Raw genomic sequence first — 15,259 nt, 5'->3', positions numbered from 1 at the left:
CCCTGCATTTTGAGATTTTCAGCTGTTATCAAATAACATCTCTGCTCTGTAACATAGACAATATTAGTGATCTTTGAAGCAATTATAGTAATGATGATACGTACCCCAGAGAGGACTAGAGGATAGTTTAGGATACCAGATGAAAATGTGAGGTTACTTAGCAGATAGAACATAGAATTTGAGACCGCAGGTACAATCCCTTGCACCTCACAAAAGAGAGCTGACCAGTGCTCTGGTTTCACTCTCTTTCTCTTGCAAGAAATTAATGAATATATATTTACAAAAAATTCAACATCAAAAGGCATGTGAACTTTCACTGTACTAGCTATTTCATTTAATGGCTTTAAGAACTAAATTTTTGTATCCAAAGTATAATAACAATATTTATTACAATTATAGTATATGTAAATTATTAAAATAGTCAATAATTATAATAGGAAGTTATAATAGGAAGCTCAAAAATATAAACCGAAATTATCAAAACGCAGGTACATTATGAGTTAAACAAACAGAAAGTTTTACTGCTACCCAAACTTACAATTATACTCACTATAGTAGTTAGTTACTAGAGAACCTATCCTAGGGTAATTAAATACTACTAGAAGGAAATGAAATATATAAAATCGCTATCAACATAATAATCTTAAGTTACCTTGAATATAAATTATGTCTGGACTCGTAGATACATATTCTTAGCTACAAACTAAAAGCAGCTATTGAAATTTATATAAATAATACTGAAAAGGAGAGAGATTATATAAAATGCTGAGAGAAAGACGAAAACCACTGTTTATTTGGAAGAAGGAAACTTCTCTTTTATACTCATCCAAAAAAGGATGCCTATTTTCAAAATATGTGGCATTGAGCCATCAAATGATTTATGAGTAACAAACAAAACATAATCCCTCTCATTTCCACTACTGGAACACAATCCAATTAGGTGGGATTTTCCATTTATTTTGGCAGAGTATTATGAATCTAGTATGCTTATTCTGCTAAACTTAACTAGTTTTAAAATCTGCAACAATGCACCTTTAATTATGTTTTTAAAATGATTTTTAGATATGGCAGAATCTCCAACTCTGTCCATATTTGGCACTCTTAACTCTGTAAAAATATTAATTTTGTCACTGCTTTTATAGTTTCATGCAGCTGCTGCTTCTCTTCTTCCCACATAGAACTGTTAAAGATGTAGTTGGAGCTTTTTCTAAATCTATATAGGTGGTAAAAAGTCACAAGAAAGTGTCAAATTAAAAAATACCTTGAGACAGGAGAATATTTAATAAACTCTTGAAAATATTTCAGTTGACTCTAGTAATTGAGAATTATTAGTTGTGGGCAGAGCGGAGTATATGAGAAGACTAGAAACTAAAAACTGTAAAATCACTGGGATGATAACTGCTTTACAAAACCATTATATACAATTTTCAACATTTCAAATTAAATTCCCCTAGTTTCTCTTTTATTTAGCATACAATAATTTTAAATTCGTATGCTAATGTAGAATTACCTTGCAGGATAAACTTTTCTTTTTTCTTTTGATTCTAGAAATCAAAGAGGATTATAGATTTGGTCTGGATTTCAGGGGTAGTATAGCTTTCTGTGACCTGTGAAGATGTTGCATTACGTAATACACAAATATGTGTCTGACTTTTCTTGGAGGGGGAGGAGTGGGGTAAGTATTTTTTTATCTACTTTTTAGTCAGGGATTTGAAACTTTTAGTACTAAGTTATATTTAATTATGTAACATTTTAACTTTTCCTTAAAGAAACTCTAATATTTTATGTGAATCTATAATAAATTAAAAGTGACAAGTGTGTCAGTTGGTAACATAGTTAAGGTAGGGTTACCTATAAATAGCATAACATGTACCATATGAATATTTTGTGTTTAACTACATATATTTGCTGGATAAAATACTTCTATGGGTTCTAGCCTCTGCTTCTTGCCTCAGATGGGGACTTTCCACAAGCAGTAAAACAGTACTGCAGGTGTCTTTCTTTTCCTACTTCCTTTCAGCCCCCTCAAATTTTTTTCTATCCTATCTATTTAAGAAGAAGAAGAAGAAGAAGAAGAAGAAGAAGAAGAAGAAGAAGAAGAAGAAGAAGAAGAAGCTGCAAGGAATGGTGGATAAGAAGAAGAAGAAGAAGAAGAAGAAGAAGAAGAAGAAGAAGAAGAAGAAGAAGAAGAAGAAGAAGAAGAAGAAGAAGAAGGAGAAGAAGCTGCAAGGAATGGTGGATTCATATAGTGCAGACCCTCAGCTTTAATGAGAACCCTTCAGTAAAAAAATAAATAAAAATAAATAAAATGCATCTGAAAACAATTTTGATTATTAAGTTTTCATTTAGGTAATTGTTATTTCTATAAAGCAACAGTATACAAAGGGAGCAATTAATATTTATAGTTTTTCTTTTCATCTTATATAAATTTTAATTTGACCTTGACATTTGAGTCTTTAAGCCTTTTTCAAAGAAAATACTTTAGGAGATTGAAAATTTTACTAATGTAGAGGAAATAATTTAACAACAAAGTTATATCTAATAGTCTTTAGTGTAAATGACCAAGCAAGACTGAGGAGTCTCAGATTCAGTTCCTAGCACCACCATCAGTCAGAGCTGAGCATTGTTCTGGTTAAAATAGGAACCAGGTGGTAGCTCACCCAGTAGAGCATATAAATTAATGTGCTCAAGAACCTCAAGGAGGTGATACCATGAAAACGGAAATGAGACTATAGTCCCAAGAGTGCCAGTCATAACTGAAATGTCTATAGAAATGTTTGCATTTGCCTTTCAGGAATGTTTTCCTAAAGATTAGTGACTATTAACCATCAGTAGGCTAGATTCTCTTAGAGCAAATCAGACCCATAAAAGTGAGTTGGCTAGGAATGCTATTGGATTAAAGTATGTGCCACTTGAAATCCAAACAGTCATTTGTTGTAAAGAATCTTTTACATGTTATTAATTTGAACATATCATTTAAATCTGAGGTTTGCCGATAGTTAATAATTTCAAAGTGTGTTTAAAAACGTGAGGATGCCTAAAATTTAAATTTCTAAGGTCACTACAATTTCAAAATACATTGAGCAATGGGACAGAAATAAATTTTAATATGATCTTGTGCCCCTAATCCCATCATTTATCAGCCCTTTAAACTTTAATGACAGTACTGACTATTTCCGGACATTAGTGTGTAAATGGAAGTGATATGGGTCATTTCCAGGTGAAAACATTTAACGGTCACTGCATGAACTTACATCTCTTCCTTACTTCCTGTGGTTACTGCAGACTCCACTGCTCAAAGGTCAGAGAGTCATCCATGATTATTTGGAATGCTGGCCTTTAAAAAGTTACTTTGTAGAGTGAGCAAATAATAAAGTTGTATTTGTTGTGTCATTGGGGCTTGGAGATTAGTACACTACTGTAGCATAAAACATTCTTCCTTCAGCATCAGAGATAATTAAGAACAGAGATAATTAGTATGGTAATATCAACTTTACATTAAACTAAGTAAATTTTAAAATATAAGCAAATAAAATCCCTCATTATATGCATATGCCATCCACATTTAAGAACTGTTTTAAAACTAAAAATACAGAAAGGACACAAAAGCAAAATAAAGGATAATTACCTAAGATGAAAAGAATAAACTTTTCTTTAAAAGTTACTATCATTAATTTTGTCATTTTGTTTGGTAAAGTGTTTTAGAAAATAGTCTTCTGTCTTCTGTTATGCCATAACCATACGTATAATTATTTTTAAAATAGTGAAAGAAGTTTGTTGACCCAAAGCAATAAAAAAAAATCATATACTGACAATTTCTCACTTTACCTGTCTTTCAGTGAGATCCAGATTCACTGCTATTTCATATCTCCTCAGTCTAGTCAGGTAATTATGATGGGCAAATTCTGCTTCAAGTTCTCTTATTTGCTCTTTGGTGAAAGCTGTCCTTTCTTTCCTTGGTTTGCTGTTGACTTCAGACTTGTAATTTCCTTCCTGGGAGTCTGAAAAAAACAATAACCATCACCATAATAATAGATAATTCAGTTTATTTCTTGCATTCACAAATATTCAGTAATATAATTTATGCCACAAGCATTTATTGAAAAAATTTTCAGATACTATATGAGTCAAATAAGTCACAACTTAATGGGGGGGAAGTATCAAGTTTTCTTCTTTTAAAATATAAACAAAAATATAACTGCTCTTTTTTAATCTTTTATTTGCTGATATATATATATACATACATATATATATATATATATATATATATAGAGAGAGAGAGAGAGAGAGAGAGAGATACAGAAAGACAGAGAGACAAAGAGACAGAGAGAGACCAGAATACTGCTCAGCTTTGGTTTATAGTGGTTCTGGCTGTTGAATCCCGGAATTTAGAGCCTTAGGTGTGAAAGGCTTCTTTGCATAATCATTATGCTGTCTCCCAAGCCCTAACTGCTCTCATTATACTATTAACAAGACAAGCAAAAACCTCTTTAGAAAAACAGTTGAGATAGGAGCCAGGCAGTAGTAAACTTGATTGAGGCTACAGGTTATCATTTTCAAGATTTCAAGTCTAACTCTCCAGTATGTGATGAAGCAAGATTTCAAGTGGCTCTCCCGCTGTCCTATCAAAATAATAAACACTAAAAAAGGAAACAGTTGAGACATAAATTTGTATCTTCTAGATCACTTGCCATATATACTTGATGCAGCAAAAGAGAAGAGCGCATATTAAATTAAATAAGCCAGAAGAATACTGAATGACTTCACTCATAGATGGAATTTAATAAACAAAGAATGAGAAAATATGGGGTAAAACAAGACTGGTAGTCCATTGCAATAGAGTAATAGACATATAAAATAGAAAGTGTGTGTGTGTGTGTGTGTGTGTGTGTGTGTGTGTGTGTGTGTGAGAGAGAGAGAGAGAGAGAGAGACAATTTGCAGTTAGTGGTGGGTATTGTGTGCAGCTCCACTGCTCCTGACACCTCCTCTCATGGAGACTTGGAGTCTGAACCCAGGTCCTTGTACATGGTAATGTGCACCCTATATTAGGAGCACATTTAAAGAAAATGACTTGAACCAGAAAGACAGGTCAGCACTAGTACTCATGAATTGCATAGTTGTGGCCCTCAAGGTTCCAGGTTCAATTTCTGGCACTATTGTATGCCAGAACAAATTAATGCATCCTTAAAATAGAAAAATATTGAATTACTGAAAGGCTAAATTAAAAATATATACTTATTTTCACCATGAATACACAAATATCAATGCTGATGAGTTCAAACGGAAGAAGTGAGAGAAGAAAAAATGATGGGTTACAAAGAGTGCCATTTATTTCATTCATTAAAATTTACAGATGTAACATGGTATAAATTTACAAAGGTTTTTCCAGGTAATTTTTTTTTTTCCAAACAGTGATGCTTAAAAACATCATAAAGTAGCAAAAGAAGTCTATTTATTTATTTGTTGATTTTATTGTCCTCTAACTTTATGTCTACCTGGACTAGTCATCTAACAGATATAAAGCAAGTTCTTTATAACGGAAGTCCACTAGACAAGATGCCCTAGTAAAAATAATTTTGTTTTGACTCTTACCAGAATCTAAGCCTGCCAGATATAAATTTTTCCAGGCCTAGTAGCAGTAGCAGTAATGGGTTTGCATCAAAATGTTGGCACACAGGACATTTTCTTTTAAAGGATCACACAGTGTATTTCATTGGCTGGTACACTGGTACTTTTGGATAATCTTCATAATTTACTGACCACAATTCTGGGTTTGTCACATACCCCCACATTAAATGGTTCCCCACCTTGGCAGGCAGAGCAAGCAGGATCTCATCCAGTGCAAGAAGTGGTTTGTGATATGTCACACATGGGTTCAACTGTACATTATAGCCAGTTGCTGGAACCAGGTGAGTTATGAGTAGATGATGTGTGAGCACTCATTCTGTGTTTACACTATGCCAAGTTAGCTACCTCTAACAGGAAACTGCAGTCTATCTTATACTTTCCAAGTTACAGATTTTTTAACCTTCATGTCTTTGGAGCATTCAGCTATTCTGGTATTGAGTGAGCCAAACTTACAGATGACTGACTTATTTATTTATTTAGTTTTAATTTAGCTGCTTTGGAAGACTGTAAATTTAGTAACATTTCATAATATTCAGATAAGTCATTCTTATAAGGATCCATGTTCTCACGTGAGTCAAAAAGAATTTTTGCCAATTTGGAGCTGTACTAGGTCTAAAATCTGTGATTGATTACTCTTTATTTGGGGACAATGCTCATTTCCTTTTAGTAAAACAACTCTGGAAACTGACGGCAAAGCCAGAGCATTTTTTCTCATGAGCAATTCGATGTGAATGATTCATGGTTAGCACATTCCCTTATATAAGCATGAATGAACAAATTCACAACAAGGAAAGCCTATTAAGTTGTATTTATTTTTGAAACCAATTTCCTTTAACTTTTGTAGTATTCAGAAGTACTTCAAAAGCACCATGTGCAGACTCATGCGCATGTGCACGCGCGCGTGCACACACACATACACAAACACAAATATAAACACACAGAAATTGGGCCAATGCTTGTAATAGTCGCATGGAGTGATCCCATACACATGCCTATTGTAACTAGAAATATACAACGCGAGGTTTATATATTCAGTGACTAAATTTAAACAAAAGTCTGGCTGTAGTTCAACATCTAAATCCAAAAGCAACTTACTAAATGCTGGAATTCCAAACCAAAATAGTTCACAAAATGAAGTCCAGTGACTAATATGATTTAAACTGTGTGTATTGCATATACATCAAAAACCGGAATGATTTAATTTTAATTAAAGTGGCAAAGAGTAGGTGCTATTGATATCTCCAGGTAGGGGTGATTATATGAAGGCAATTGAGGTAAAACCAATCTCAGGTACTTCTATGGACATTTGTATCCTTTATCTTCTATTTTGTTGTGGTTTCCACCCATGATGTTCCCATATATATATATGTTTTCCTCTACTAAAAGCATTCTGGATTTGTGTTTCCTATAATCTCAGATTTTTTAATTGCTTATTTATTTACTTTTTTTCTACAATATTCAAAACCCTGTATTTGCTAACTCTGAGGCTTCTACTACTACAACCTGACTAGCATTTGTCTGGTGGAAAATGGGTGAGAGCCTTGGACAAGGGTTTTTGGCAAGTTGCACACCAACTTCCATCTGTTCTCCAGCTGTTTCAACTGAGGCAAGACTCCATCAGCTTTCTTCAACCTCCCATATCCAATGCCAAATGGTAGGTGTTGAGGGGAGATCTTGAAATTTCCTTTCTTTCTTCTCTATGACCACAAATAAAATGTCACCATCTGCACAGTATATTCCAGTGTAACATATTCTATTGTTGTTTCTGGTTTCAGATTCCTTAATGTATACGTAGGTGCACTCTCACACTCCCTGTCTGCTTGGAGGAAATGTTGACTTAATGTGTTCAGGTACAGTCGGCAGTCCTCATTCTCTAACCCTGGGACAACGCTAATGGAAGAAGTCTGCAATACTTCCGTGGAGGATAAAAATTGCCTTCCAAGGATCATTTCTGTCTAGCATTTGGAACTTCTTCACATGTGACATTTTATTTCCCCTAGTGCAAATGGGGGCCAAAAGATAATAATGTTTTATTTGAAGGCAAGTAATAAGAGGCCTTGGTCTATTCACTAGTGTCATGGAATGCTTTAAGCCAAAGAAAAATATTAAAATATGATGGAATCTGTTTTGGGCTACTTTGAATTAACTTCTTCATTTACTTAAATGAATAACATAACTTACCTATGTCTATAAAAAAAACATTTTTAATGAGCATCTTTATGGTGTAGACTGAAATTCAATATTCATTTCATATTCTGAAGAATGAACACTAAGTCACAATCTATTTTAGTCTCTTTCTGACTTATTTCATCAATATTTTGTAACCTCAAATTTAGAGATTCTGTTATTAATAATCAAACTACACAAACAATGAATATAGAAAGATAATTCTTGTATTGACATGGAATTCTTGTATTGACAAGAGAATTTATAGAATAAATGCTAGATGTCAGTCATATTCACACTTAAAGGGTAAATTCCAGGAGCTAGGCAGTGGTACACTTGACTAAGTGCACACATTATAGTGCTCAAGGTCCCAGACTCAGGCCTGTGAACCCCTCCTGCAGGGAGGAAGTTTCATGAGTGGTGAAGCAGGGCTACAGCCATCTTTCTGTCTATCACCCTCTCTATTTTCCCTTCCATCTCAATTTCTCTATCCAACAGCAAATAAATAAAACTATTAAAACATAAAAAATAAATAAAGAGTAAATCCCTTCCCAATGGGAAATTTATTTGACTTTTACTTCAGCTTATTCATCAGAGTTTAATATACATACACTGCAAGTTCAACAGTCTGTCTCTGGGTTTCTTCAGCTCTCATTGATATATATTCTAGATTTAGTATGACCATAGTCTATTGCCATACTAGCCTGAACATGCTTGATCTTGTCTGATCTCAGAAGAACAGTCATAGTGAACTACAATTACTAATCATTTTAGATATTATTCTACTCAGAGGTATTAATTATAGTAAGAAACAGAATTTAAAGTCAGCATGCTAAATCTAGAATAAAAATCAGTGAAAAAATACATCCATTATATCTTGTACCTCTCTGATTCTAGTAAAATAAAAAATTCTAGTGTCCACAATAGTTGATCATAAATTTTCACAGCCTGTGAAAATTTAATAATGAGGAAAAGAAAGCGAACAACCCCAAGTTCAAGTATAATGTGTATATTTGGATAGACATAGATAAAGCTAATAATAACACAAGATTATTTTGAAGAGGTTTTTATTTATTTAATGAGGAGGTGAATCCAGAGGACCACTCAGCACATATATACAGTGGTGGGGATCAAATAAGAGGCCTCCTGTATATGACTTTTTTTCATGTTGAGCTTCATATCTGGTCACAGAACAAGATTCTTTTATATTTTTATTGATCTTTTTTCTTTATTGGGGTGATTAATGGTTTGCAGTCAATATTAGAATACAGTAGTTAGTACATGTGTAACATTTCTGTTTTCCACATAACAATTCAACCCCCTCTAGGTTCTCCTTTCCCATCATGTTCCAGGACTTGAACCCTGCCAACCTACCCATACCCCTCACCCCTGCCCAGAGTCTTTTACTTTGGTGCAATACACAAAACCTACTCCAAGTCATCCTTTGCACTTTCTAATTCTTCTCTCTCTTCTTTTTTTTTTAATATTTGTTTATTTATTCCTTTTTTTGCCCTTGTTTTATTGTTATAGTTATTATTGTTGTTGTTATTGATGTTGTTGGATAGGACAGTGAGAAATGGAGAAAGGAGGAGAAGACAGAGAAGGGGAGAGAAAGATAGACACCTGCAGACCTGCTTCACCGCTTGTGAAGCGACTCAACTGCAGGTGGGGAGCCGGGACTCCAACAGGGATCCTTACGCTGGTCCTTGGCGCTTTGCTACACCTGTGCTTAACCCGCTGTGCTACTGCCCGACTCCCTCTTCATTATTATTATCATTGTTATATTATTATTACTATTATTATTAGTGATTTGATACTGATAGACAAGATTGTGGGATAAGAGGGGTACAATTCACACAACTCCCCCACCAGCATGCCATATCCAATCCTGTCCCCTGGAAGATTTCTCATTCTTTATCTCTCAGGGAATATGGATCAAAAATCTCTATGGGGTGCAGAAAGTCAAAGGTCTGGCTTCTGTAATTGCTTCTGTACTGGACATGTAGTTGCTTCTCTGCTGGACATGGGCGTTGACAAGTGCCTTCCTTTTGCTAGTGAAGTAGGGCTTCTCCAGGTAGATGGGGCTCCAAGACACACTGATGAAGTTGTCTGCCTAGGGAAGACAGGTTGGCATCACGGTAGTATTTTTCAACTTCTGTCTATGAGTGAGATAATCCATATCCATCCTTCTCTTTCTGACTTATCTCATTTAACATTATTCCTTCAAGCTCCAACCAAGATAAGATGAAGGAAGTGAAATAACCATTTTTAACAGCTGAGTATATCCATTGTGTATATAGACCACAACTTGCTCAGCCACTCATCTGCTGTACTCTTGGATTACTTCAATGTTTTGGCTATTATGAATATATACACAAATTGTGCTACTATGAACATAGATATACACAGATCTTTTTGGATGGGTGTGCTTGGTTCCTTAATATATATTCCCAGGAGAGGAATTGCAGGTAGGTCCATTTCTAGCCTTCTCAGAGTTCTCCAGACTGTTTTCTACAGGAGTTGGATCAATTTACATTCCAACTAGCAGTACAGGAGGTTTACTTTGTTCCCACAACCTCTCTAGCATTTGTTTCTGCTACCTTTTCTCACAGAAGTAAAGTGATATCTCACTGTTGTCTTTGCATTTCTCCGGCAATCAATGACTTGGAGCGTTTTTTCATATGTTTGTCAGCCAATATTTTCCTCTAAGTTTTTGATAGTTTCTGTCTAACATCCAAGTCCTTGATTCATTTGGAATTTACTTTTTTATTTTAATTAATTTATAAATTTTCTGTAAATATCTATAGTTGTTCTATTTTACTTGTTCTTTTAAATTTCTTTATTGGGAGAATTAATATTTTACAGTCGACAGTAAATACAACAGTTTGTACATATATAACATATCTCAGTTTTCCACATAACAATACAACTCCCAAGGAATTTACTTTTGTGTTTGGTGAAATATAGTGGTTCAGTTTCATTCTTCTGCATGTTTAATCCAATTTTTCCAACACCATTTGTTGAAGAGACTCTCTTTTCTCCATTAAATAGTCTGAGAACCCTTGTCAAAGATTAGATATCCACTGGTGTAGGGACTTATTTCTGGATTCTCAAGTTTATTTCACTGCTCAGTGTGTCTATTTATGTTCCTGTACCAAGCAGTATTGATCACAATGACCCTGTAATACAATTTAAGATCTGTAAGTGTGATACCTCCAGCTCTGTTCTTTCTTTTTAAGACTGTTTGGAAATTCTAGGTCTTTTCTGGTTCCAGATAAACATTTACATCTTTTGTCTTATTCTCTACCCCCCAAAAATGGGTGGGATCTTGACAGGGATTGAATTAAATTTGTATATGGCTCTGGGTAGTATATTCATTTTGATGATGTTAGTTCTTCCAATCCATGGATTAAAGAATATCTTCCCACTTATTTGTGTCTTTTTCTATTTCCTTGAATAGTAACTCATAATTTTTCACTATACAAGTCTTTCACTTCTTTGGTTAGGTTTACTCCTAGATATTTTATTGTTTCTGTTGCTATTGTAAATGGAATTTATTTCTGGATTTCTTCTCTTCTAACTTAGTGTTTGCATAGAGGAATGCCTCTGACTTGTGTATGCTAATTTTGTAGCATGACACATTATTATATTGTCTGATAATTTCCAAAAGTTTCCTGCTGGACTCTTAGGTTTTTTCTTGCATTCTATCATGTCATCTGCAAATACTGAGAGTTTGACTTCTTCTCTTACAGTCTGTAGCCCATTAATTACTTGCTCCTGCCTGATTGCTATGCCAGGACCTTCCAACTGTATATGGAATAGTACTAGTGATAATGGAAATCCCTGACCTGAGGGGAAGTGTTTCCAGGTTTACATTACTGAGTATGATATTGACTGTAAGTTTACTATATATGGACTCCACTGTATTGAGGAATTATCCATCTCTTCCCATTTTGTAATGTTTTGATCATAAAGAGTTGCTGAATTTTGTCAAACACTTTCTCTGCATTTATTGATATAATCATGTAGCTTTTGGTCTTCCTTTTATTGATGTAGTGGATTATGTTTTTTGATTTATATATATTAAAGCAACCTTGCATCCATGGGATAAGCCCCACTTGGTCATGATGAATGATCTTTTTAATATACTGCTGTGTCCAGTTGGATAGAATTTTTTTTTTTTGGATAGAATTTTATTCAATATTTTATCATCTATATTCATCAGAGGTATAGGTCTGTAGTTTATTTTTTTTGTTGTATCCCTGTGTGCTTTTGGTGTCAGAGTGATGTTGGCTTCATGGAAGCTGGGAGTATTCATTTCATGTGTTTTTAATCTCTGGAAGACTTTTAAAAGTAGCTCTTCCTTGAAGATCTTGTAGAATTCATTTGTAAAATCATCTGATCCAGGACTTTTATTGTTGGGAAGCTCTTTGATAACTGTTGTAGTTTCTTTGGCTATGATTGGCCTGTTCATATTCTCTACTCCTTTTTGTTTAATTTTGGAACTTTGTAGGTATCTGGCAACTGGTCCATTTGTTCCAGGTTCTCTAGCTTGGTTCATAGAGGCCTCACATTATACTATGTGCTGGCTGTTGTGATAGCACCTCTTTTGTTTATAATCCTATTTGTTTGAGTCTCCCCACCCCTGCCTTTTATTTGTGAGTCTGGCCAAGTGTTTGTTTATTTTGTTTATCTTTCAAAGAATTAAAATTTAGCTTCACTGATCTTTTGTATGGTTCTCTTATTTTCAATATTCTGAATTTCTGCCCTAATTTTAGTTATTTCAGTCCTTCTGGTTGCGTTAAGATTCCTTTGTTCCTCCTCTTCTAAATCTTTAAGTTGTGTAGTCAGGTTGTTACTTGAGTTTTTATTGTTTCCTAATGTGTGTTTGTATGGCTATGAACTTCTCTCAGTTGACTTAGATTGCTTGTGTCTTCATTTCATTGAATTCTCAAAACATTTTCGTTTCCTTCTTAATTTCTCTTTGATCCAGTAGCTGTTAAGTAGTGCAGTGTTGAGTTTTCATGTTTTGAGACCTTTGTTAATTTTTTGTTTGTTGTTAAGAGTTAATTTAATTCCCCTGTGGTCTGAGAAAATGCTTGGGATTACTTCAGTGTTCTTGAATTTGTTGACACTGTGTTTGTGGCCTAACATATGGTCTATCCTTTAGAATGACACAAGTGGACTAGAATAAATGTGTATTCTAGTTTATTGGGGTGAATGACTCTAAAAATGTTCAATAGTTGTAGTTTATCTATATCTTCATTTAGTTACCCTTTTTCAGTTGAGAAAGCTGAAATTCCCTACTGTTACTGAGTTGCTGTTAATATATTGCTATAGCTCTTTTGGCAGATGTTTCATATATTTAGATGGCCTGTCATTGGGTGTGTAGATGTTAATAATTATATCCTCTTGATTGGTTGACCCTCTGAGCATTAAGTAATGTCCATGTCTATCTTTTTATGACATTTATTTTAAGGTATATCTCATCAGATATGAGAATAGCTGTCCCTGCCCTTATTTGTGGTCCATTAGCTTGTATGATCATTTTCTATCCTTTCACTTTGAGGCTGTGTTTGTCTTGTTGAGTTTGGTGGGATTCCAGCAGACAACATATGATTGGGTTGTGTTTCTGATCCATCTTCCTAGTCTGTGTCATTTACTAAGTGAATTCAGGCCATTGATATTTATTGATATTATAGATTAAAGATATTTTAATGACATTATTCTAGATGTTTAGAGTGTTCTGATAAATGGCATGTTTATGGAGAACTTTCAGAATTCTTGTGGGGCAGGCTTCGACTGTTGCTTTTCATGTCTTGAAGTCCAATGCGCTATCCATTGCACAACAGAGCCAGGTAACTGTTGCTTTTCAAAGAAGGTTTTTATGCCTCCATCTAGTCTAGTAGAACTTTTTTGTTGCTTATGCCTCCTCACCCCCTGTATAAATTTGAGTTAACAATTTCAGGAACTCAAGAGAATTTAAAATAGGTACCCAGTCAAGAACTCATTTTGATTTCCTACTTTTTGAATCCAAGTTTTTATAAATCAAGTTTTACCTTACAGTTCTTATTTGTATAGTCTTTTTGTTTAGAATTTAACAGTAGATCCAGTTTTAATTGCATTACCATCCTCTTTCTATTATTTATTTACTATACATATGGTTGTTTAAAAAGTCATCACACATTCTGTGTTTTTCTATGCAAAGAATGTATCATGACTTTTCTGACAACCCAGTGATTATTCCCAATAGTAATAATACTGCCATCTGCCAAAGTTAGACATTGGTCGAACCCTCCATCACATAATCATAAATACATGTTATCCACAAAGCACTAACAAGTACCAATGAAATTGATATTATGATTAATATATGGTTTAAATATATTTAATACAAACAGTATTTTGCTAGAAACTTAAAGAGAGACCAAAAACACATACCACAGAATACAATGCAATGTACTTGAGTCAAATTTAGTTTTAATTGAAAGCATTTAACACAGTAACAAAACCAGGGTATGTCTTCTGTGTAACTGGAACTACTTCAATTTTGCTACATAAACTCTAGGTTAAGAGCTTGTTACAGATGATCAGAATTGAACTAGGTCCTTGCTAGGCCACTGAGAAAACGTAAACTATAGAACTAAACAACCATCTAACAGTACAAGACATAAAGACACGCTTAAATTGTGCCTGAAGAACTACACAAGGATCATTATTTGCATCTCAACAAGGACTAGAAACATTAAGTAATATTTGACACTTAGTATTCTATCACATTATCTCTGATCATATTCAAGAGTGCAGCATCCTTTAAGATCCCATTGAGCTCTTTGCTCTTTTTTATGATTACCACATTTTGACACTACATGGATCTTTTCTTTATTTTTTTTTACTAAAATATAAATGTTTCATGCCAAGTTATGTTAATATGTGTTTACATGTTGGAAATGAACAGATATGGGCATATTTATTTACATTATAAAACATGCCATCACAATAGGTATGAACATGGAGAGACTATAGCCCTCCACATACAAAATCCACTGACTTCCTGCCAAGCTCTATGTCAGAAAATAACTTGTAGTTACATGGTGTTACTTTATATTTGGTATGATGGAGATAGAAAATATTATTTTCAGGAATTGTGGACAATAGTTAATTTCATAGTGGCCAGGACAATTGTGACATTGCAAACTTACAGCTTTCAATAGAGCAAAAAAACCTTAAAATTTCTTACAAAATCAAACACCATACTAATTCATAGTTAAAAGTTGAAAAATTCAGCACCAATTTGACATGAAATCTATTAAGTCACATATATATATATATGTATATATATATATATATATATATATATGTAGCACAACTTTTAAGTTTTCTTTTTTATTATTCTGAAAAAGATGGCTAATTCTTTTCAACATATGAAAGCTTACATTTACTTAACGTTTTGAGATGCTTTTG

At 33.9% G+C, this 15,259-nt stretch overlaps 1 protein-coding gene across 1 annotated transcript in view; it reads right to left on the bottom strand.

Moving 5' to 3' along the window:
- The window catches only part of MEOX2 (mesenchyme homeobox 2), a 76,028-nt gene that overhangs the window by 14,873 nt on the left and 45,896 nt on the right, over nt 1–15,259 (bottom strand). Inside the window, exon 2 of the mRNA XM_007527713.2 lies at nt 3,829–4,001. Within this exon, the coding sequence (XP_007527775.1) occupies nt 3,829–4,001 (173 nt within the window). The remainder of the gene's footprint in view (nt 1–3,828; nt 4,002–15,259) is intronic.

This window comes from Erinaceus europaeus, chromosome 8 (genome assembly GCF_950295315.1).
Source record: "Erinaceus europaeus chromosome 8, mEriEur2.1, whole genome shotgun sequence".
Classification (NCBI taxonomy): domain Eukaryota; kingdom Metazoa; phylum Chordata; class Mammalia; order Eulipotyphla; family Erinaceidae; genus Erinaceus; species Erinaceus europaeus.
Note: the sequence above shows the minus strand (reverse complement) of the source record. Positions and strands in the feature narration are given on the sequence as shown.